Source organism: Oryzias latipes, chromosome 16 (assembly GCF_053564925.1).
Source record: "Oryzias latipes strain Hd-rR chromosome 16, Olatipes_Hd-rR_3.1".
NCBI lineage: Eukaryota > Metazoa > Chordata > Actinopteri > Beloniformes > Adrianichthyidae > Oryzias > Oryzias latipes.
Window position 1 is genome coordinate 843221 of NC_136252.1, and position 23651 is coordinate 866871.

General features: G+C 40.6%; 1 protein-coding gene across 29 annotated transcripts in view; it reads right to left on the minus strand.

The window, feature by feature from the left end:
* Positions 1 to 23651, minus strand: part of phactr4b (phosphatase and actin regulator 4b) — a 187444-nt gene that overhangs the window by 20873 nt on the left and 142920 nt on the right. For all 29 annotated transcript variants that reach the window (XR_013648178.1, XM_078932858.1, XM_078932862.1 and 26 more), the window contains 7 exons: positions 20252 to 20334; positions 19833 to 20020; positions 19568 to 19747; positions 17809 to 17905; positions 16011 to 16133; positions 15775 to 15915; positions 15106 to 15225 (listed from right to left, as the gene is read on the minus strand). Coding sequence is in view for 28 of the 29 variants with exons in the window: in XM_078932858.1 (XP_078788984.1) it covers positions 15106 to 15225; positions 15775 to 15915; positions 16011 to 16133; positions 17809 to 17905; positions 19568 to 19747; positions 19833 to 20020; positions 20252 to 20334 (932 nt within the window). In the remaining variant the exon portion in view is untranslated. The remainder of the gene's footprint in view (positions 1 to 15105; positions 15226 to 15774; positions 15916 to 16010; positions 16134 to 17808; positions 17906 to 19567; positions 19748 to 19832; positions 20021 to 20251; positions 20335 to 23651) is intronic.

Sequence of the window (23651 nt, forward strand, 5' to 3'; positions counted from 1 at the left end):
ATTAAAGCTACTAAAGAAACTTCTGCAGCGGCAGGATAACATGGAAGCTAAGATAACAGAGCAGGAGGCTCACGCACGGAGAGACAATATCCGAATATACGGCATTCCCGAAGAAGCGGAGGGCACCATTATGATCGCCTTTTTAGAAAAACTGCTCTTCGAGACTCTGGATATCACACGTGACTTCGGTGTTAAGATAGAAAGAGCCCACAGAGCTCTAGCACCAAAGCCCACAACACCGCAGTCCAAACCGCGCTCCATTATTGCCAAGTTCTCCAACTTTAGAGCAAAGGAGGAAATTATAAAGAGGGCCTGGCAGAAGAAACAGACCATTTACAACAATAACCGCTTCTTCGTGGACCACGACTACCCCCCAGCAATCCAGAAGAAACGTATGGAATACAACCAAGCAAAGAAAGGCCTGAAGGAGAGAAAAATCAGATCCCAGACGCCTTACTCTGCGAAAATGCGCGTATTCTACGAGGAGGGAGCGGGCCTATACCAGACCGCAGCGGAGGCTACAGCTGACATGTCATCGCGGGGGCTCCCGGTCAACGTCATCCCCCCTCCCACCCCACCAGCGGGAGCTACAACCACTTTCTGCGTGGAGCGGAGAGAGAACCGCGCGGCACATAGGAGCACGGAGGAGCATCAACCGGGCTACGTGGAGAAACTCTAAGAATACAGGAGGAAACCACCAACAGACAAGTAAATGGTTAAAGAAGAAGTTCTTTGGATCTGGTGCACAATGTAAGTGTTCGAGGTGCCTTTTAATTTTCGTTTCCCTCCTGACGTTTGAAGTATACACTAAACTAGTCGGGACACACCATAGCTATGACAGTAAAGACAGCACAGCCATCTCCCAGGGCCCTGCCCTTTAAAGTGGGCGGGACTATCCCTGACTGGAGCTCCAACATCTCCAGCTCCACAAAGGTTCTGTTTGCCAGAACCTCTTCTCCGGAAGAACTCTCCCAGCAAAAAGTTCTTTTGTTCAAAATATTTGTTGAGAGAACACTTGTTTTTTTTATTCCTGTTGTTTTCTATGTTCAACTCTTTCTAGTTAAACGGATGCATTATTATGTAAAGGGACCATGTATCAAGAGAACTCTTGTCAGACACAAGATACCATGACAGATAATATAGTCCTATGTGCATCATGCACATAGGACTATATTTTGTCTAAACTAAAAAAGAACAAAGTCCAAATTGCCATGTTACAAGAAACTCATCTTAACCAGACTGAACATGAGAAACTAAAAAGGATGGGGTTCTCAAAAGTCTATTTCTCATCTTACAAAACTGGACACAGAAAGAAAGCAGTGATGAGAGGAAAAATTATATCGTTTTGCACGCATAAAAAGAAGGAGAGAGAAACTAAAATATCGGACTTGAATAAAGAACTGAGACAACTTGAGAAAGAATGTAAAAAACGTCCAGAAAAAAAACTGAGGTAAAATTGAAAATTTTAAGAAACAAAATAAATGCAATGTATTTAACAGATATACGGAAGAAGATGATCTACACAAAACAAAAATATTACGAATCCGGTCCCAAATTTGCCAAACTATTAGCAAGTAAATTAAAAAAACAAGAAGCGGACAGCACAATCTACAAAATTAAAGACTGAAGGAATTTTATATTTTTGTGATCCTTATTTCTCCTAGGCTTTTATCTTATCTTTATTTCATTGAAGGTTTTCTTTTAGGTTTACTGTGTGTGGTTCCTTTGAATTTCAAAGGGGCTTCCTGAACATTGCATATGTAAAGAGGTTGTGATGCTGTAGCTTCGAACTCATCCCCTTCAGGAAAAAACGGTCTTTGATCTTCTGAGGCCATCTGGGAGGCTTGGCTGTAGGTCTGACTTGGATCATAAATCAATCATGTCTGAGACTGATTCAATCCCTGGGAACCGCCACAAGCATCTGCTCCCGTGTGGGGAACAAAGGTGTATTATCTACTGTATGCTAGGAAGATCCGGCCACATGTGGGGGACCACCTGGGGAGCCATTTGATTGCGGGACCATGTCAGTCTGGGAAGTGACTTCCGACGCGGGAAACGGATGCTGACTCCTAACATGGACTGACAGAAGTAGGCAGGCTCCCTGCCAGCCAATCCGAGCGTCCAGAGGAGGAGTCTGGACGCCATGCTGTGTTACGAAGGAGGAGGCTGAAACCGACATGTTAAAACAACTGGACGGAGAAGCTTTCGTTGTCCTCAACAGGCTGGCATGTTAAGACGTTGGTAATTTTGGCGCTGTGCAAGCTCTGAAACATTGAGAACCCAGATGATCTGTTTTATTTTGTTTTACTCTGTTTTTAGAAATATTGTTAGGGAATAAATTTGTTAAACTTAATCCGGTGGAATCCCGTGGTTTTCTTCTCGACTTTTTTGAACATGCAACAAGGAAAGTAATCCCAAAGCGACGGATTATTTCCTACATTTTTGGTGAACCCTGAACGTGAAAAGTGGGGAAGGAACGCGGAATCGCAACGCGGATAAGAGGACAGATAGTGGCTTATTACGAGATCTCTTAGACTTTCGGCGAAAAGTCGGTGACGCCCCTCCCCACGTGCTTGACTTCCCTCGAGGCCTCACAAACAAAAGGTAAAGCAGGAACCTGTTCGTAAATTCTGCATATTGATCAGGTTATTCTCGTGAATAACTCAAATTGTGGGGAAGTGAAGTATGTGGGCGGCATAGCGCACCTGTATAAGTTTTGTGGTTCACCCTCCTGAAACAGCGAATTGGATAATGAGAAAATTTATGAAAATTGAATCTGAGCAAATTGTGCAGGTTTTGTGTCTGTTCAACCTGTCAAAATTGAATAAATAGCAAATTGGGAGCTTGTGATATTTGGATTAAAGCAGATTTAGTAGGTTTTGCATCTGTTTAGCCTGTACAAAATCCTGTACAAATAAACGGTGTTACTATAGGATTTAATTTAGCGCGTTTTAGGATTTTCGGAAACACCAGGAAGGCAGCGACCCTTCACAAATTATTTTTTAATGCGTAGAGAAACCACAGAGAGATTCACAATAAAAATGAAAGGTGCACTAGACAGCAGAAACGAGGAAACCGGTGAATTTTGTTTTGACGACAGACTTGATGACGCTGACGACTTGACTTGACAACAGCGGTGAAAATGGCTTGAATGAGGATGAATGGAATGAAATGTATGCGATTTTGGAAAGAATGGGATGAAAAAGTGTTTGAAATCTGTGAATTTTAACTGTATCTTCCACATTTCCCTGTGTATTGTCTGCTCTACGGACGCAGCCATCTTGCTCACAGCGTGTTTACGTCACATGGACCAATGACGGGACGTTTTAGTTGCTTTGAATGTGTCGACGATTCTGATTGGGTTTGTTTGTACCACGTGGTAAGCGTGACGGAGTCCTAGCCAAAATGGCGTCGGCGTCTGTGATTGGCTTTGTTTGTACCATGTGGTCTGCGAGACGCATCCCTGGCGACCAATATTGCGGGACGTGCTGAACTTTTTTGGTCTAACACATTTTGTGTAAAATAATTTTGCAATTATTTCAGTTTTCTCATTGTGAATACATGTCTCTAATTTGTTTGTATGTCCTAATAACCGTAATTAAGTTCAGCTTTGTTCAAAGAAGTTTTATACATTGACATTTTAAATTTGTTTAATTCCGTTTTCTGTTTGTTTTAATCTTGTGCACTGCTGTTTGAATGTGAATGAGAATGACTGGCGGTTTAGTTTGTTTGAATCATAATCAGGAGTATTTGAAAATTTTTATCAGAATGGGGAAAAGGACGAGGTAAAGAAAAGGGAAACAGTTTTTGAGGATCTGGAAGGATGTTGCAATGTAGAGACAAGAAATGTAAGGTGAAAAGCAGGAGAAATGAAAGGCATGGGAAGTGAAATGGAGGGTCTGTGGACACGGAAAGGTGTGGGTAAGAAGGTGCGGGGTCTGGTAGAACAGAAGAAGAGGGAACATGAATGTTAAAACGCTAGTTATGAACGAGTCATTTCAGTAAATTAGAAGACCAAGTTCCAAAATTTGTGTACATAACCAAAGCGAAATCCAAAAGATTTTCCTAAACTTTTACAAACATTTGTACACACAACCAAACTTAAAACACCCCCACCAAATACAGAATTTTTTAAAAACTCTTAATTTACCAGTTATAACAGAGGATCAAAATGAGTTACTCACAGCTGAAATACCCGAAAGAGAACTGTCAAGAGCCATAACAGATCTCAAGGCAAATAAAGCACCCGGGCCAGACGGTTTTCCTTCAGAATGGTACAAAAAATTAAAAATGGAATTATTACTTTTTATAACCCAAATTTTAAATAAAGTATTAAAAGAAAACAAAATACCACCTTCATGGAAACAAGCAAATTTATCAGTGATCCCGAAAGAAGGAAAAGACCCACTTAACTGTAGTTCATTTAGACCCATCTCTGTCCTCAATGTGGATTATAAACTGTTCACAGCGATCATGGCAAAGAGATTAGAGTCTGTTCTGCCATGTCTCATCAATACCGATCAAACAGGCTTTATTTCACAAAGGCAAGCGCATGATAACATAAGACGAACCTTACACGTATTGAGTCATATTCAGGTAAACAAAATAGAAGCAGCAATGGTCAGCCTTGATGCTGAAAAAGGTTTTGATTCTGTCAGCTGGTGTTTTTTATATATAGTCTTGGAGAGATTTGGGTTTCATTGTAAGTTCATACAAGTAATAAAATCACTATACACAAAACCAACCGCCCGTATTAACACTAGAAAGTCCAGGATTTTTCACTCCCCCTGCAGCGTCCAGAGCACAGCCAAATGGCTGGGTGGCTCGAAATGACTAATTCAACAGCCTTCAATTAGCCACCTTTCATTTGTAAATGCAGCACCAACTACCCGATCATCTGGATGAAGACATGTCCTAGCTAACCACATTCTTTACTCTGATCAGGGTGGGGGAGAATTTTCTGCTTCAAAAGAGCCTCCAAGCTCTGACAAACTTTGAGAGGAGAGGAGACACACTGTGCCAACAGAAAAAGCAAAAGATGGCACGATGTGGCATTCAGAAAAGGTTAGGAGGCCTCTCCATCACAGCACAATTGAATGTTACACTGCTGAGGAAGAGCCAACTGCTTTGGTCAGAAGTACGGTGTCGACTCGCTTACAGAGTTTCCTGTGTTTCCTCACTCTGAACATGCTTCAGACTATTCGGGACTGTGTTGTTCAGCATGAACGTCAGACAGAAGATGACAGCTGGTTCATGGCCCTCCCTGAACTAATGGGGTTCATTGCCATCCTCCTTGTGATGGGGGGATAAAACTTCCATCCATGCAAAACGCAAGATGGTTGGCGAAAATGGGAAATCCACTGATCTTAAAAAACTATGGTCAGAAACCACTTCAAAGATATCATGCGGCATTTACACTTTGATGTCAAGGGCACCCGCATGGAACAAGTTGGGACTGACAGGTTTCCTGCAATCTCCAATGTTTGTGGGTTTGTTGTTGCCAACTGCATCAAACTTTCAACCAGGCAAAATTCACTGGGAGCTTCCAGAATCAGTAAAAAACCTTGCACAGGTACATGCGGGAGCTGAGAAGGCGAAAAAGGAATACCGTTTTTGGTGACAAGCTCCCATACCTGGCAAAGGGAAACGGGTAATATGCCAGGTGAATAGTCAGTACAAGAACAATAATGCCAGAGTGCGCTTTGTTGATTGCTACAAGTATACCATGTGGCAAATGCAGAAAGGAGATTTTGGGGCAGTACCAAGTATGCGCAGACAAGTAGTGGGTTGAAGATATGACTTTGACCGGATGATTTCTTTGCTTGAACATTTCGGTATTATGTCGGTAAAGAAGTGTCTTTTGTGCATGAACGATAAATCTCAGCCAAAAAAGAAAAACCAAACTGTGGTGACCTCTTACTAGAAGTGACAGAGGTGAGGGGAAATAGTGAAAACTTGCGCAGCCACTTGGCTTGTCCTTTTTGCATGCCAAGAGAACAACCTAATGGCTGTGCTGTTCATGTGCAAACTATGTTGAATGCTGCTCTTTGGGCATGTAAATTTTAACTAATCCAGCCACTTGGCTGTCCCTTGGACATTGTAGGTAGAAAAGCCAAATGGCTGCCCTACGGACGTTCTAGTGTTAAAATCAATGGTCAATTGTCAAACACCTTTGAACTGGAACGCGGAACAAGACAAGGATGTGGGCTTTCACCCCTCCTTTTTGCTCTCTACATTGAACCCCTCGCTCAACTAATCTGGCAAACTAATTATGTAAAAGGAATATCTATTGCTGGGGAAGAGCATAAGGTTGCCCTATATGCTGATGATGTAATAATTTACACAAGAGAACCTAATGAATCATTGCCCAGATTATTTGAATGTTTAAATACATTTGGATACCATGCAGGAAAACCCAAATACTGACTTTAAACCATAATCCACCAACCCCACTACGTACCAAATTAAATCTCAAATGGGACCTGTCCTTGCTAAAATACTTGAGAATTATAATTCCAAAAGACATTACTAACACAACAAAATATAATTATGAAGAATTGATCAAAAAGATAAAATCTGACATCAACAGATGGTCCGCCATCCCTTACATTAGCCCAGTGCTTCTCTATTTTTTGCCAGGCCCCCACTTCAAAAAGAAAATGTTTCGCGCCCCCCTACCCCCCCACACACACTCGTGCAATGACAATATATATATTAGGTAAGTATCTATAAAAATTGTGTAAGTATACTTAAAATTGTATCTTTTAACATTAACAAAAGAAAAAAGCAAACTGAATACTCTTTCAAATTTCAAATCATATTAACTTTATTTTGTCACACAGAAACCCTGCTCTAGTCTAAAGCAGAAAAGAAGTTTAATTGATATTTTTTTAATGATCCCACAATGGGGAAATCCTTCTCTGCATTTGACCCATCCCCTGGGGGAGCGGTGAGCAGCAGCCGACCGCGCTCTGGAGGCACTAGCGTTAAGGGTCTTGCCTAAGGACGCTCACTGAGTGATGTTAATTCACTCAGTGAGGGTAAAGTAAAGTGCCTGTATTAAAGTCCTTATTTAAACTAGAAACATTTTGACCAACTGAACCATTTGATGCTGAGAAAAATAATTCAATCAATAAATAATATTAAATGTAAATTGATCTGAAACATTAAAACAGCAGCACCAATATATTCAACGCTTTTAGTCTGAAGAAATAGATAGAAAACATTGTGCTGATTGTTTTGCTAAACGATTGTTTATTTTCTGATGTCATAAAGTGCAGAAACTTTGCAGTTTTCCTGCATTACCTGGTGTCTTTATGTCAAATACTAAACAACAGACAGACAAAGAATACATTTATGGAAAATAAAGACATGTCTTAAAAATGTCTACAATAGTTAATAAAGAATGACAATATTAGCATGAACTGAGGAATCTAAAGGCACATGAGGATCCAGGTGTTGGGCAACAGACAGCGCTTGCAGTATGAGGGGCCGTATAAGACATTATTTATTCTGAACCATTCACATTCATACATTCTTGCTCTCACAGTCATATATACTCTCTTTCGCATACATATATTCTCTTACGCATACATATATTCTCTCTTGCACATACATATATTCTCTCTCTCGCATGCATATATATTACTTTACACATACATTCTCACTCTCATTGTCACTCTTAAAAAAGAATATATGTATGTGAAAGTTAAGTATATATGTGCGTGTGAGAGAGGAGTATGCATGAAAAGGAAGTGACTTTGCATGAAAATGAAGGCACTTTGCATGAAAAGGAAGGCACTTTGCATGAAAAGGAAGGCACTTTGCATGAAAAGGAAGGCACTTTGGATGAACCGGAAGGCAGATGATTTCTCGTGCTCTGATTGGACGAGAGGCCGCCACCTCCCATTTTGAACGAACGCTAACATGAACCAGCAAGAAGGAGCCACGGGGGTCCTGCAGCAGGCCATCGGAACCTTAAGAAATATTTTATCTTCACTTAAAGTGGTCACAAATCTGTCTGCATCTCTAGAGGCACAAAGGAATGTCTCAAATACCAATAATGGTAATGGAAGCGCCACCGAAACAGAAAACCCGTATCCACCTTATTCCTAGCCCCCATGAGCCTTTGCATGAATTCTGGGCGACACTTCCTGTAGACGCCGGAACACGCATTTACATTAAAACAAATTCCTCTTGTTTTCGATCAATAACTACATATAAATGTGGGAAAACCAGCTGTCATGTCTTAAAAAAGGCAATGGTGAGGTGAAGATAAAATATTTCTTACGGTTCCGATGGCCTGCTGGAGTACCCCCGTGGCTCCTTTTTTTTTTTTTTCAAACTTTATTGAATGTAAAAATTCAATACAGAATTATGTTAAACAGTGAACAACAACAACGAAGGAACAAGCCAGGGGGTTAATACATATTATGCAGATATATTGAAACAAACGCACAGATCTAATGTTTTGATGGCGTTCTTATTATCAGAGTTTCTTATTGTCTTTATGTATTGTTTGAACTCATTGATAAAGATTGAGAAATAAGGAGTATGATTCGTAACTTTTGATTTATGAATGTGCCATTTGCATAACAACAAAAGGTTAATGAAGTACAACTGTTCTTTTTTATGAGATGGTCAGTGGGTGATGCCAAACATAACATTTTCTAAGTACAGGCGAAAGTCAGGGTCAATGTGGGCGGAAATGAAACGACAAACTTTATAGACCAGAAAGTAGTGGAAAAGGGACATGACCAAAATAAATGTACAGCATCTTCAGGGTGTTCTTGACAAAAAGAGCAGGCAACATCAATATCTTTTTTGAACCTTTGCAGATATAGTTTGGATGGATAGAATTTATGGATTAGTTTGAATGAGATTTCTTTCACTTTATTGGTTAAAAAGTATTTTGCTGGTAAATTCCAAATCTTTTTCCATTCTAAATGATTATCTAAATTATTCAAAAAAGAAACTACATAAGGAATGGAAGCAACATCCTTCTGGAAGAGTGAGCATATACTGCGATTTGTACCGTGGCTCCTTCTTGCTAGTTCATGTTAGCGTCTGTTCAAAATAGGAGGTGGCGGCCTCTCGTCCAATCAGAGCACGAGAAATCATCTGCCTTCCTTTTCATGCAAAGTGCCTTCCTTTTCATGCAAAGTCACTTCCGTTTCATGCATACTCCTCTCTCACACGCACATATGTACTCTTCCTCACACGCACATATATACTTGGCTTTCACATACATATATTCTTTTTAAGAGTGACAATGAGAGTGAGAATGTATGTATGTGTAAAGTAATATATATGCATGCGAGAGAGAGAATATATGGATGCGCAAGTGAGAATATATGTATGTGCAAGTGAGAATATATGTATGCGTAAGAGAGTATATATGTATGTGCAAGAGAGAATATATGTATGTGCAAAAGAGAATACATGTATGCGTGAGAGAATATATGTATGCGAAAGAGTATATATGACTGTGAGAGCAAGAATGTATGAATGTGAATGGTTCAGAATAAATAATGTCTTATACGGCCCCTCATATTGCAGCATTCCTCCGCGTGCCCCGTGTCACCTGGCAGACAGAGCCCACACCACCCCTCCCCTTTCGTTCTTACACACGCAGCCCCCTGTGACAGGAGACAGGAGTGCGCAGATACGGTGATTCACAGGTTTCAGGCTGTAAACTCTGATTTAACAGAGAATAGGAACCGAATAGAGGCGCAGATTTTTTTCCACGCACTGAGCCGCTCTCGCCGCCGCCCCCACGTTAAATTTGCGCACCAGACAATTGCCCGTATTGCCTGCGCCTAACACGGCCACTACCGCGAGCCCGCCCTGGCATCGCACCGGGCGCGCCCCACTATTTGAGAAGCACTGCTTTAGCCTGACCCAACAAATTGAATCAGTGAAAATGAACTTACTACCGAGATTCCTGTTTCTCTTCCAAGCTTTTTCTGCTGAATTTACCAAACAACAGTTTTTACAATGGGACAAAATTTTATCAAGATTCATGTAGCTGGGCAAAAAGCCACGAGTTAAATTTAAAACCTTACAGCTCCCCAAAGAAAGTAACCTAAAAGATTACTTTTATTCCGCACAACTCAAACCCCTAATAACACATTGTAATCCAAATTACTATGCCCGTTGGAAAGACATTGAATTACTTTTAGTTTCAGACCCCCCAGTACTGGCGCTCATGGGAAAAAAAAACACAGGGGAAAACCTGGGAAAAGTTGAAAACCCATGGATAGTGACACAATTGAAAATCTGGTCACAAATAAAGGACGAATACAGACTACACAATAACTTAAAAATTGTAAGATGGTGCGCATACGACAGTGATTTCAAGCCTAACCAGTTAGACACCAGATTTCGTCACTGGACAATGCGAGGGTTAAACACATATCACTCTTTAATGGACAAGGGAATAATGAAAGATTTCCAAACACTTAAGGATAATTATAACTTAGGAAAAAAGGAATTTTACAGATATTTACAACTACGCAACTACATTAACAAAGAGATCCTCCACACCATGGATACACAGGAACCAGTGCTTGGTGAAATATTAACAGCATACAAAGGAAAATGTAGAAAAGGTATGATATCTAGACTTTACAAGGGATTTATGAGTAGAAAATTGACCTCAACTCAATATATAAAGAGTAAATGGGAGAAAGAAAGCAACACAACTATGACAGGCGAAGAATGGAGAGATTTCTGTATATCAGTGTGGAAATGTACAAATTCACATGCATGGAGAGAATTTAGATGAAATGTTTGATGAGATTTTTTATTACACCCAAACAAAAGAAGCATGGCAATGGAGATAAAAACAAATGCTGGAGGGAGTGTGGAGAAGTAGAAGCCAACCATTACCACATATTTTGGGAATGTGCCATTATAAAACTATTTTGGAAGGAAATACATAAACACATTGAATCCATATTAAATAAGACAATACCCTGTGATTTTACTAATCTGATTTTAGGTAAGACAACTCCCACCTACCACTGAAAATTTATTCAGAATATTAATAACTGCTGGTAAAAAAGCAGTGACAAGACACTGGCTCCTGCCCACTGTACCCAGCTTGGACAATTGGATAGACATTGTAAATGAAATCTGTCAGATGGAAAGACTAACCTACTCACTTCGGATAGAGATGCCCAAATTTTTGAAGATATGGTCACAATGGATATTTTATGTTAATAATCAAGATAATCAAGATGAATGTTTTATTTTATATTATTATTATTTTTTTTTTTTTTTTTTTTTTTTAAACTTCCCTCCCTAATAATGCATCCGCTGTTCCCTGTTTTGTGTCTTGTTAGATACTAAGTTATGTTATCGAAAAAAAAAGAAAATAATTGTTGAGAATGGAGATATGTCATGGGTTCAAACTGGCCCTAAGTGAATCTAAATGTACTGTTTTATAACTTTCCCAATGCTCATAGATAAAATTTTGAAAGAAAAAAAAAGTGAGCCACCAAGACTGGATCAATGGACAGACATTATGGAAGAGATCTGTTCTATGGAAAAAATGACATTTCACTTACGGTTGAAAGATGAAAAACTTTAACTCCAATAGAGGAAATGGAAGCAATTTGCACCCCGCTCAGAACTTAAAGTTCAAACTAATTTTTGTTTTACCCCACTTGTTCAACTTTGTTTGTTTTGTTTTTGTGTATTTTATTTTATTTGCTTTACTGGTTTGTTTTCCTTTTCTTTATCTGTTTGTAATTTAAAAGTGCAAAACGTTAAATGAAAAGTAAAAAAAAAAAAAAAAAAAAAAAGACAAGCACGTACTTCTAAGTTTTTGGTGTTGATAGTTTTTTTTTTTTTTTTAAACTAGCAGCTGAACAGAAGCCTATTTCTGCCCAACTGGTACCACAGGAGTCAGTACATGACCACAACTACTAGCCTGGTTTGAGATATTTGGTAGTCCAAGCCATGGTGGTTGGTAAAAAATGGGTCAACAGCAAAATTAATTTTTAATGGTATTGTTTTGATGTTATTTTTTATTTTTTTTTAAATACTGGCCGTAAGTATGTTTTACATTGTATTTGCAGCTGATCCATGTGCTTGATGAAAGCCAATCTGACAAGAGAAGACAACCAGAGCTCGGGTTTTAGTCAGTGCATGATGTTCAATCAATCTACACAATTGTCTTGTTGTTTTGTGCTTTTGTGCTTGTTTTGTGACTTTTGGCGATTTGATGTGTTTTTTTCTACGTTTTGAACCTTTTTGAGTGTTCAACCCTCGTAGCAGTTACAATATGGTCCTTGCAGTCTGTGACTACTGCAATTATGGGCCATAATTATGTAGAGCCTAAGTAGATCTCCACGCTACATAGTTTGTCAAAGTGGTGTTACCATAGTGCAGTGCTTCTAAATTATTTTTTGCCAGGCCCCCACTAGGAAAAAAATGTTTTGCGCCCCCCCAACCCCACTCGCGCGGTGACAATATATTAGGTTAGTATCTATAAAAATTGTGTAAGTAGACCTAAAATTGTATTTTCTCACAATAACAGAAAAAAGCAATATAACAACAAATATTAACTTTATTTAGCCACAGAAACCCTGTTGTAGTCTAAAACAGAAAAGTAGCTTATAGTGCCTGAAATAAAAAATCTGTCAGTCATTATTTAAACTAGAAACATTTTGACCAAATGAACCATTTGATGCTGAGAAAAATAATTAATTTAATAAATAATATCAAATGTAAATTGATCTGAAACATTAATGTTTTTTTAGTCTGAACAAATAGGTAAAAAACATTGTGCTGATTTTTTTTCTAAATGATGGATTGTATATTTCTGATCTCATAAAGTGCAGCTGTTTTCCTGCATTACAGACAGGCAGACAGAAAGAATACATTAATGGAAAATAAAGACGCATCATCAAAATGTCTATGATAGTTCATTAAGAATGACATTAGGATGATCTGAGGAATCTAAAGGCACAAGATGATCCTGGTGTTGCGTAATCCAGGCAGGGTTTGCAACTCTCCGCGTGCCCCGCTTCACCTGGCAGACTCAGCCCACCACCCCTCCCCTTTCGTTCTCACACACGCGCATGTGACAGGAGACGGGAACGCGCAGCTGCAGGGACGGGAATTCAAAGTTTCAGGCTGTTACAAACTCTGTGATAGAACAGATAATAGGAAACCTACAGTGGACCAGATTTTTTTCAAAGCATTGAGCCGCCGTCACCGCCACCCCCCCGTTAATTTTGCGCCGCGTAAAATTGCCCGTATTAACGGTGCGTAAAAACGCCACTACTGCGCGCCCCCCTGGCATCGCATCGCGCCCCCCACACTATTTGAGAAGCACTGCCGTAGTGTAACCTCATCATTAGTCAGGCCACCAAACCTTTATTACAGATTTGATTTAGGTTTAGATTTGCTTTATTGTCATAGTGCATAGCACAATGAGATTGAAGCATCGCCATCAGTGCAAGAACAGCAAGGAAGGGAAAGTTAAAAAAAAACATTGTAATACAATAAAAAACAAACAAACATTATGTACAAGTGTGCAAATATAAACTGTAATGAAGAGTGCCGAAATTATTGTGCAAAATTGTGTACGAAAACTGTCTGTAAACATGTTAGAAGTGCAAGAGGTGGTAATGAGGTAGAGTGTTGATGCTGTGGACAGAGAAGTAAACAGGAATATGGATTTTATCTGTGCATTTGGGAATTGAGGATGGTTATTGCCTTTGGAAAGAAGCTGTTTTGAGTCTGTTCGTTTTGCTTCTGATGCCTCTGTAGCGCCTCCCAGAGGACAGCAGGTTGAACAGATCTGAGCCGGGGTGTGAACAGTCCGTGATAATGTTATGAGCCCTAGTGATGCAGCGCGCAGAGTAGATGGGGAGACGGCGTCCAATGATTTTCTGAGCCGTCTCTACGACTCTCTGAAGTCTCTTTTTATCCGCGGCCGTGCAGCTGCTGAACCAAACAGTTATGCAGTAAGTAAGCAGGCTCTGGATGGATGACTGGTAGAAGGTCAGCAGCAGGTTGGTGCTGATGTTGGTCTTCCTGAGGACCCTCAGACACTGCTGAGCCTTTTTGATGATGGCAGTGGTGTTGGCTGTCCAGGAGAGGTCGGCAGAGATGATGATACCGAGGAACTTGAAGGTGTGGACCCTCTCCACGTGCTCCCCATTAATAAGGAAGGGGGTTGGGTCTGCGCCATGTTTCTTGAACTCGACAATGATCTCCCTGGTTTTGCTGGTGTTCAGGGTGAGGTTGTTCACTGTGGACCAGGTTGTCAACTTCAGGACCTCCTCTCTGTAGGCAGACTCATCCCCCCTGGGAATGAGTCCGACCACTGTGGTGTCGTCGGCAAACTTGATGATGCAGTTGTTGTTGTGGGATGGCCTGCAGTTGTAAGTGTAGAGGCAGTACAGCAGGGGGCTTAGCACACAGCCCTGTGGGGCGCCGATGCTCAGTGTGCGGGTGATGGGGAAGTTGTTAATCCAATTGCATGTGAGGGGTGGGAGGCCAAGAGTGAGCAGTTTGTCACAGAGTCTGTCCGGGATTATTGTGTTGAAAGCAGAACTGTAATCCACAAAGAGCATCCGGACGTAGCTCTGCTGCTGCAGAGCTACCTACACTGGCATATTTCGTAGCATTTCACGATAGCAAGCTGAAAGGGTCATGCGCCGAGTTGACGAAAATTTCCCATCCCGACAGCATGAAGTTAAACTACTTCCACTTTCTTCCAAATTCGAATCTCGTGTAAAACTATTTAATTTTGTATGTTTTTTGCATCCAAATATTAAAATTTCATGACTTTACTAAAACTTTGCAGAATATTTTGTTTTTCACAAACTTTTCAAAGACCTAGCATTTTCAATTTCCAAAACTTTTCCAGGGTTTTCCAGGAATACTCAGAAATGCATGAATGGATGTACCGCTTGGGTTATATTTTGTTAAGAGTTAACATTATAATACCCCTAAAAGCTAAAAAATAAAGTTTATTTTGCATGATATAGGCTCTTTAAAAATATCTACTTCATCAAAAGCTTTTCAGAAGATAAAATGCTAAATTCTGTAGAATATCAAATACATTTGGATTCATGTGTTGTTTACCTTCAGAGTCAAGACACAGCGTATGATGTTGTCCTCCAGAAAAGTCCACCCAGGTAGTGGTGGAGTTCTTGAAGCACGTCAGTTTTACAGGAACAAAACACATCTTGGTGCTTTTGGTGCCTGGGCAAATAATTCAGAAATAATCAAATGAAACCTTGGAGTTCAACCAAATGTTCCCTGTTGCTTTTATAAGTTTGACAAGAATTAACAAGCATATTCCAGTTCACGCCATCACTACCGTATTTTCACGAACGCCGGGTGCACCAGGTGTTAAGGCCCGGGCACGTTCAGGCCCTCAGTGCCTCCAGAGTGGGTTAATAAAAGAACCAGTCTCTGTTCTTTTTGAGGAAACCTTTTTACTGTTCTCCCTAACTGTGTAACACAAACTGAATGCGCGCTCACAGACTCACTTGCGCGCCGCGCCTGACCCCCCTCCTTATTACTCCCGCTGGGCGCAGGAGCTGAGAACACACATTGGCTTGTGCTCAGCGCCTGACCCCCCTCCTTGTTATTCACGTGGGTGCGCAGAATGCTGGAGCTAGGGCTGGGCGATATGTTGTGGGGACCTGGGGCTTAGCCCCGCCCATGGCCACTAAGACTCATGGGAAGTGTTGATTCCCACACAGTGAGTTAAGGAGTTAAGGATAAACTCTTATGAGTCAAACTTACCCAGTTGGTGATAGTTTGAGAGGCCAAATCCATAAACGTGTCCTTCTTGTGACACAGCAAAGGTAAAGTAAGCTCCACAGAAAGCATCTATAAAGTGAACTTTCCCCTTCAGCTTCACCATCTGCGGCACCAGGAGTCGCTCTAAAAACCACAGCAAGGTAGAGTAAAAAAATGACATGGGTAAGATTTAACCACAATATTGTTTAGTGTTTTGCTGTTGTAACAACTTCACCTACCAAGACCTTTTCTACCACCTCTGTTTGAAAAATGCTCAGGCACTCTTCCCAGCTGCCCCTGCTCTGCACAGCCTGATGTGTAAAGATTCCCATCCCGTGTCACTAACACCAAGTGGTCGTTTCCTGTCAGAGCATCCGTGAAGACAACAAGGAGACAAACATCTGACAAAGACAGTTTGAACTAGTTTATAACAAGATGATGTACACTTAATGTTTTCATAGCAGTCACTTCTGCTTATATTTATTTGAATGTTCCATTTGTTTTGGTGTAAAGGGACTTGTGCTCAAATGCACTGACACAAAGTGAGCACTTTGGACAGCTCTACTTGCACTTTACAAAAAAAAATTCAAGGCGCAAGTGGTGTTGTACAGCCCACAGGCACTACCAGCCCTTGCCATCAGCCTCTATGTATCAACGCCGCAGGGGTATAGGCACCACCGCCGCTCTCACCACCCATCTTTGAAACGAACTTGCTTGCTTAGCAGTCACGACGCACATCTAACTCTCACTTGTCTTTCTGATAGGCTGTCTGAGCTGCATGTGGATAAAAGTGCTAGCAATACTATCAGCATCATCAACTGACTCAGAAAAACGCCTTACTTCAGATGCTAATACTGGTAAGAGCCACATGTGGTAAGTTGATAGAAAATCCACTTTCTTCAAAACGGCGGCTTTTCTGTTAGTTTTATCTTTATAGCAATCATTTTGTTTTGGTACCACACCCACATTACTTATATGTTTGTATCCAATGTTATATTAATTTGTTCAGTTCTAGTCATGGATACATGCATTAAATGTTCACAGTTTTCCATTTAAACATGTGCGAGTAATAAGAGAATGCCACTTTAGCTAGCTCACCACTCGCACACCGTTAAAAATGTACAACTTCTAATTGCAACATCTTTTCCATAACTGCTTTTAATTAAAGGTGGCGGCCTCTTCCCGAGGTCAAATGTTGACAAAACTCCACTACGCCAAATCTCCAATTTTGGCACAAAATGGCCAACAAACCATAGGTGTGTCGCCATTCCATAAGTATTTCATAACTATTTCATAACTTCTTTCATTGGATATCCCAGACAAAGGTATATTGGTTTCGTAAGTAGATTTCCATTTAGAAAGAAAATTTATTTAGCTGATTCAGCACAATTTTTTGCGACATTTTTTGTTTACCACACCCACTATTTTAACATTGTCATCTAGAATGTTGCATCGTTTTATTCAGCTTGGGCCAGGGAAATGCATATTGAATTTTTACGACACCCCAATAAGAAATGTGCGAGCTAGCTAAGATCGCAACAGTTGCAACTTGCCACGTACAACCATCCAAAATCTACAACCTCCAATTCTGACATTTTTCCACAGTGGCTTGCCATTGATGGCCGAGAAGTTACGAGACTATAGATAAAAATCCCTAGGACGCGTTTTCGTTTGTATCTGAAACTAAGTTTTTTTTTTTTTGAATGTGTGCAGATTTTGGTGAGTTTTTTTGTGTATGTGGTGGGGTCAAATTTTTCGCTCAAAGGCGCAGATAGAAAGCGGAATCATAAGTATTGCAGAAACAATCTACAAGTTTTTGCGGTTAGGACCGACTGTGTCTTTGTATTTTGTGTTTTACTACACACTGGTCATGTCTTTTGGGGCTTATTCCTTTCCTTTGAGTTTTTTAAACCATATAGTTTTTGTCAGTCGTTGCAAAAACAATATGGTCCTTGGAGTCCTTGACCGCTGTGGGCCATAATCAGCCTAGAATCTTTAAATAAAACTTCAAGCAAATTCCCGGGAGGTTTTACTCACCTGAGGCAATTTTTACAGCAGGTTCTGGGATGGGGATCTTCACTGGGACTGGGCATGTTTTCATGGGCTCCAGAAGACCAATTACACCATTATTATCCTATTAAAAAAACAGCACAGCTGAAAATTCACAAAAATTAATAACTGCAGAAAGAAGCCAATACCATACAACAGGGGTGTCAAACTCATTTTCACTGAGGGCCACATCAGCATAGTGGTTGTCCTCAAAGGGCCAGACATAACTTATACATGTAACTAAATGTAATGAAAAATAAACGCAACTCCTCCTTAATGTTAAATTACTCATTTCTTTATTATAACTTTTTAAAGTGACAATTACAGTTGCATAGAAAACATGTTTGCTTTTTAATCTAGCATAAATCCTTTTAAATCTGATCCTCTCAGGTTAGGTTTTATGGACAGTGTTTAAGTTCTAATGTACGGAGCCCGTGTCCTGACATTAAAAAATTAAAATATGTCTCGTTCCCACAGATCAATATCTTGCTCGCACAAAATAATATTCCGTTCCGACAAGATAATATTTCGTTCCCTCGAAATGATTAATTCGTGCGAACGAAATGACTCTGACAGCCAGCGTAATCTTAGGATATTTTTCTGATTTTCATCGAGACAATAATAGATTGCTCATCCTTGCTTTTATTTTTACCCCTATTGAATGCTCACAGAGACACGGAAGTAGCGGCAGAAAGCGGCTTTTAATAAATTTGATCTATAAACATCCTCCGTGTCTTAAATGCAATGTAATAAGACACACACAGACAGAAATGTGAAGGTTTCTGCTGAAAATCTATGACGTAAATAACAGGATAAATGATCGGCTAGTTAGTTAGCGTGTTGCCTACTAACCTTCGAATGTAAAGCAACTGCTAAAGAGTATGTTAATAAAAGACAAGTCCTGAATATTATTATTCCTATATATTCGACCCTAAACTACAATATCAGCTGGATGTCTGTCTACCGGCCAGCCAGCTGCCCGAATGCCGGCATGACAAGCAAAAGAGCTCTGCGACGGAGCTAGGTCCGGTGAATCGTATGGCAAAGCAGCAAGCCTAGGTATCATAAATCTTATATTTTTCTTATATTCATTGAGACGATTATAAATTGATCATTCTTGTTTTTCTTTTTCCTTGCTTGAACGAATGTGGGTCACAGAGACACAGAACTTACCGCTGAAAGTGCCTTTTGCGACCGGACGGAGAGTATATCTGTGTTTATGAATGACTTATGACGTGAATAATAATTGCGTTCGCACGAATTAATTATTTCGAGGGAACGGAATATTATCTTGTGGGAACGGAATATTATTTCGTGCGACCAAGATATTAATTTGTGGGAACGAGACATTTTAATTTTTTAATGTCAGGACACGGGCTCCGTACTAATGTATTGTTGCCCAATCCAATACTTCAAGTCAGATTCCTCCTAATTTTAAGAAATTAAAAACTATTTTAAGAAATTAAAAACTGCTCTCGCGGGCCACAAAATGACATGGCGGGCCACATTTGGCCCGCGGGCCTTGAGTTTGACACATGTGCCATACAATAAAACCCATTAAGAGTCTGAGAAATGTATGGATTAGATTAAATAAAATAAAATAAACTTTAACCAATTTAAAAAGAGATCAAGTCAACAAGTGATAATAGACCTCAGCTAATTATGGTGAAAATGAATTCCACGTATTTGGACATTTTAGGAAAAACCATATCAGAGTGCCAGAAATTGACTGAAGGAGTTTACAAACCCTGAAGGAGCCCCAGATGTAAACAGATCCATCCTCTGTGAGAGCAGCTGTGTGGCTGTCCCCTGCAGACACCTGGACCACCTTCTCACCTAGAGTCACCTTTCCTGGAACCATCTCAGACCCCTCTTCTGTTGTGTCTCGACCAAGAGCCCCCTCATCATTACAGCCAAAAGTATACACCTTAAAAATAAATAAATGAATAAATCTACTAATTCATTTTTTTTAACTTGAGAAAAAAAAGCAAACCGGGCCGTCATTCACGTACGTGTCTACTTTCGCTGAGACACACAGTGTGCATGCCTCCTGCTGTCACTTGAAATACTTTCTCAGGTAAGGACAGGAGCGCTGGCTTCTTCCTCTGAATGATGTCCTCACCCAAACCAAGTTGGCCAACATCACCCTGGCCTAGGACCAAAACTTGGCCCGGCTCGTTGCAGTGACTGCCATGTGAAACTGCAAATAAATAAATAACACTTCAAAAATAAGCTGATCTAATGTAAACATGGAATTCAGTAGCTACAGGGGATTAATTTTATCTAACTAGTTTAAAGTTGAAGAATATTTCTATCTAGATTTCTCTTCCAATAAATAGTTTGGCAGAAAGTGAATTATTTACAACACAAAAAATATTTTTTTATGAGTAACCCCTTGTAATTGGACATACACAGCAAACTTAAATATTACCTTTTACTTTCTTGGGCTCATTAGCACCTTCAACAGCTGCAGACTTCCTCTTTGGGGCAGTCTTCTTGCTGGGCATTGTGACACTATTAAATAGAAATTTATTTATTTATATATATATATATATATATATAAAAAACATATTAAGTGTTCATATATTTACAAAAAAAAAAAAAACAAGCTTTGCTCCAAGCCTTCAACTAAAATCAAAGTGAGAAACGTGGATCAGGCAGACATAAAGGCCTATGCTTGTTGAACTAGCAGCTGCTGGCTCTCTCACAGCAGCTGCCTTGGGGTCCAGAGGCTGGTTCTTAACCCCAGAAACAGCTGGGCTTCCTCTGCTCCCCGCGAGCGCCAGCACACCAGTGTCAACACGCCTGCAAACTATTGAAAATCTAAGTCCAAGGTGGTTTGGATAGGTGAGTTTACACCGAGCCTGCGGTTTAATTGAGCTGCATCATGACCGCTAACGCTGCTAGCCATGGCCATGTGTCCTTAACACTTAGTGAGAGAGGGTCAACAAATACGCTCCATTGATTTATGTCCTTCCTTTAACATAAAAGAAAAACACAGAAACACTGTTTTTTTAACATTACACACACCAACAAGGCGAAAAACACAATCAACTCAGAAAAACGTTTGTAAAATCACTTGCTTTTCTAGCTAGCTAGCTAAAACGTTAGCGTCTCTCCCAAAAATAAATGAATAACGAAAAAGTATAGGTATATTTTTAATTAAAAACTCATGAGGAGGGTTGTTTTTGGTTCTTTAAGAGTAGTTTTAGAAGCATATAACTAACCTGTTAACGGTAGAAGTTAGTTGATTTAGCAGTAAACGACGTGCGCTGCCTGCTACCGGTTTCATGCGTGCATGTGCGCGACGTGACCAATGAGCATAAAGCGTCAATGTGTGTGTGTGTGGGGGGGGGGGGGGGGTGACGCACAGATTGTTTGAACCAATGAGTTGGTTTGAACCTTAAGAACGCCTACTTTGTTAAAGAGACAGGACCCATAAAACGTCATTTGTTACTGATGTTTTTAACACTATTTTTCTACAAGCGAGCGGCGATAAAACAATTTCATTTAAGTTAAGATCATTAAAAAAAATGAAAAACAGAGTAAATTTTTGTTTCAATGAGGTAGTAAGAACGTGCATAACCGATCTCCGCCAAAACAAATATGGATACAGTAGCAAACCAAGCATTGCAGCCAACCTTTGTTTTTTAACAATGCTACAAATGTACAGTTAACACTCATTAGCACTCATTACTGCGGTGAAGTTAGTTTTAGGTTAGATACTCGACAGGCATTCAGCGCCAATCTCGAGTGGGGGTCTCTTTGGGGCCTCTTAGGGACAGTTGTGGGCAATGAGTTATACCACTAGAGGAGACATCAGGTGATTCCTCATGGGAGGAGAGCACTGCCATCTTGGTGAGGTCAAGTCACTGCTGCAGTTCATGCATGTGAACTCATTTTTTGCAAAATGCCAGTTCATTGTGCGGGTTTCAACTGCCAAAATCTGAGTCCACAAAGGAGGAAGGCAGAACATTTCACAGGTAAGAACTATAATTTTTTCTTTTACTGCTGGAGGGGCTTCATTAATAGAACACATGTTGACATGCATGATGCTGCAGGGCTATTATCAACATGCTGCATGATGTACGGATAATTTGCTGTCGACATAAATGTAAACTTTATTTAGTTAAACCTATAAACAGTACACTAGGACTAGGCTAATATAGTTATATAAATTTATACATTTCTGACTCAGTGACTGAACTTTTCTTGCAGGTTTCAATGGATTCAGACTTAAGGAAAAAGTGGGCCTTAGCGATAAAAAGAGCTAACCCAGATGGATCACTGTGGTACCAACTAGCAATACAGTCTGGATATGTTCAAAAGATTTTGGGGAAACAGATTTTGATAAGAGGCCAAACTGTTCGCTTGAAACCCTACAACATAGCATCTATAGCTGTGGAAAGGTCTGCAGGCCCATATCCGATTTTCTGACTATATCCGATTTTTTTGACAACCCGCTTACATCCTCTTTTAAAAGTGACCCGTATCCGATTTTTGCATTAACACTATACAATGCTGAGACTATCAAACGTAGACGTTCTGAGGACTACGTAGCAGCATTTCCGCCTTCCGCGGACCTCCTCTGGACTTTTGTGACTGCGGTTGTCATGGAGGCAACTCAGCGATGAAGGAGGCATTGCCTTGGGGGCTCAGAGGGGAGAGGAAAAAGGAGGGCTGCTCGGCTCTCTCTGAATTTTGAATGAGGAAGTGTTTGCAGACGTGCCGTACTAACAGTTTGATCCAAGTGTTGAACCTTTCCTGCGCGATGACTTCTCTTTTCCGACCGTGGTCAGAAACGCACGGGAGATTTTCTCCAGGGCCGAAGGCGGATTCTGCACAGAGTGGGTTAAGAAAGACTCCAAAACAATCTTTTGGGGGAGACACCTTCTTTTTATTACGGTTCTCCGACACTCTCCCGCTCTGCGCTCACACCCCTCTCCTCTCCTAACACACACACACACCCACACACACAGCACGCGCGGTCGCCATCATACACGCCCACACTCCGCAACACAAGCAAATAAATAAACGGCTTCTAGCCAGTTCCAGAGCAATTGTGTCCCGCTTGATTAGTTACCGTTTGCGTCCCGACCGCAAATAACAGCGGTTTCCGACTTTGGCTCATCCGTGCTCCAGTTCCTGACCGTCTACCTCGCCTTTGCTCCCGCTCCTACACCTGGTTGTGGATCCTGCCTCTGGCTCGTCTCTGCTCTGTACCTGACCGAGTACCTCGTCTCTGCTCCTGCTCCTACACCTGCATGTGGTTCCTGTCTACGGCTCGACTCGTGCCGTTGACTGTCCCCCCAACCACAGCTGGATGAAGCTCGTCTGCTGGACTTTTATATATGTAGTTGTAGATTTAGATAAGTTAATTCTTCTCTAAGAGTTCTGGTAAATTGCCTGTCCGTCCTGGGGGAGGATCCCTCCTTCATGTGGGCACCCCTGAGGTTTCTTCGTTTTTTCCGGAATCCGTTTTTTTTGGGAGTTTTTCCTTACCGCGAAGGGGGGTCTAAGGGCAGGGATGCCAGTATAGCTTAGTCAGTTTGTTAGTTCATTTTAGTATTTTCCTATTGAACTCTTTGTATTCATGATCCTTTTGAGTTCATGTTTTACTTCGAAGCCCATCGAGACGACTGTTGTTGTGATTTTGGGCTATACAAGTAAAATTGAATTGAATTGAATTGAAGCCTGAGGCTGAAAGGTAACACGCTGACATCAACATCAGTGCACAAAAGCACCTTAATAAGTCATGTGATCTCAGTTGGTGGTCTCCTGAGTTGATGTCACTGACGTACGACTCGCATTTACTGGGGAATATCCGATTT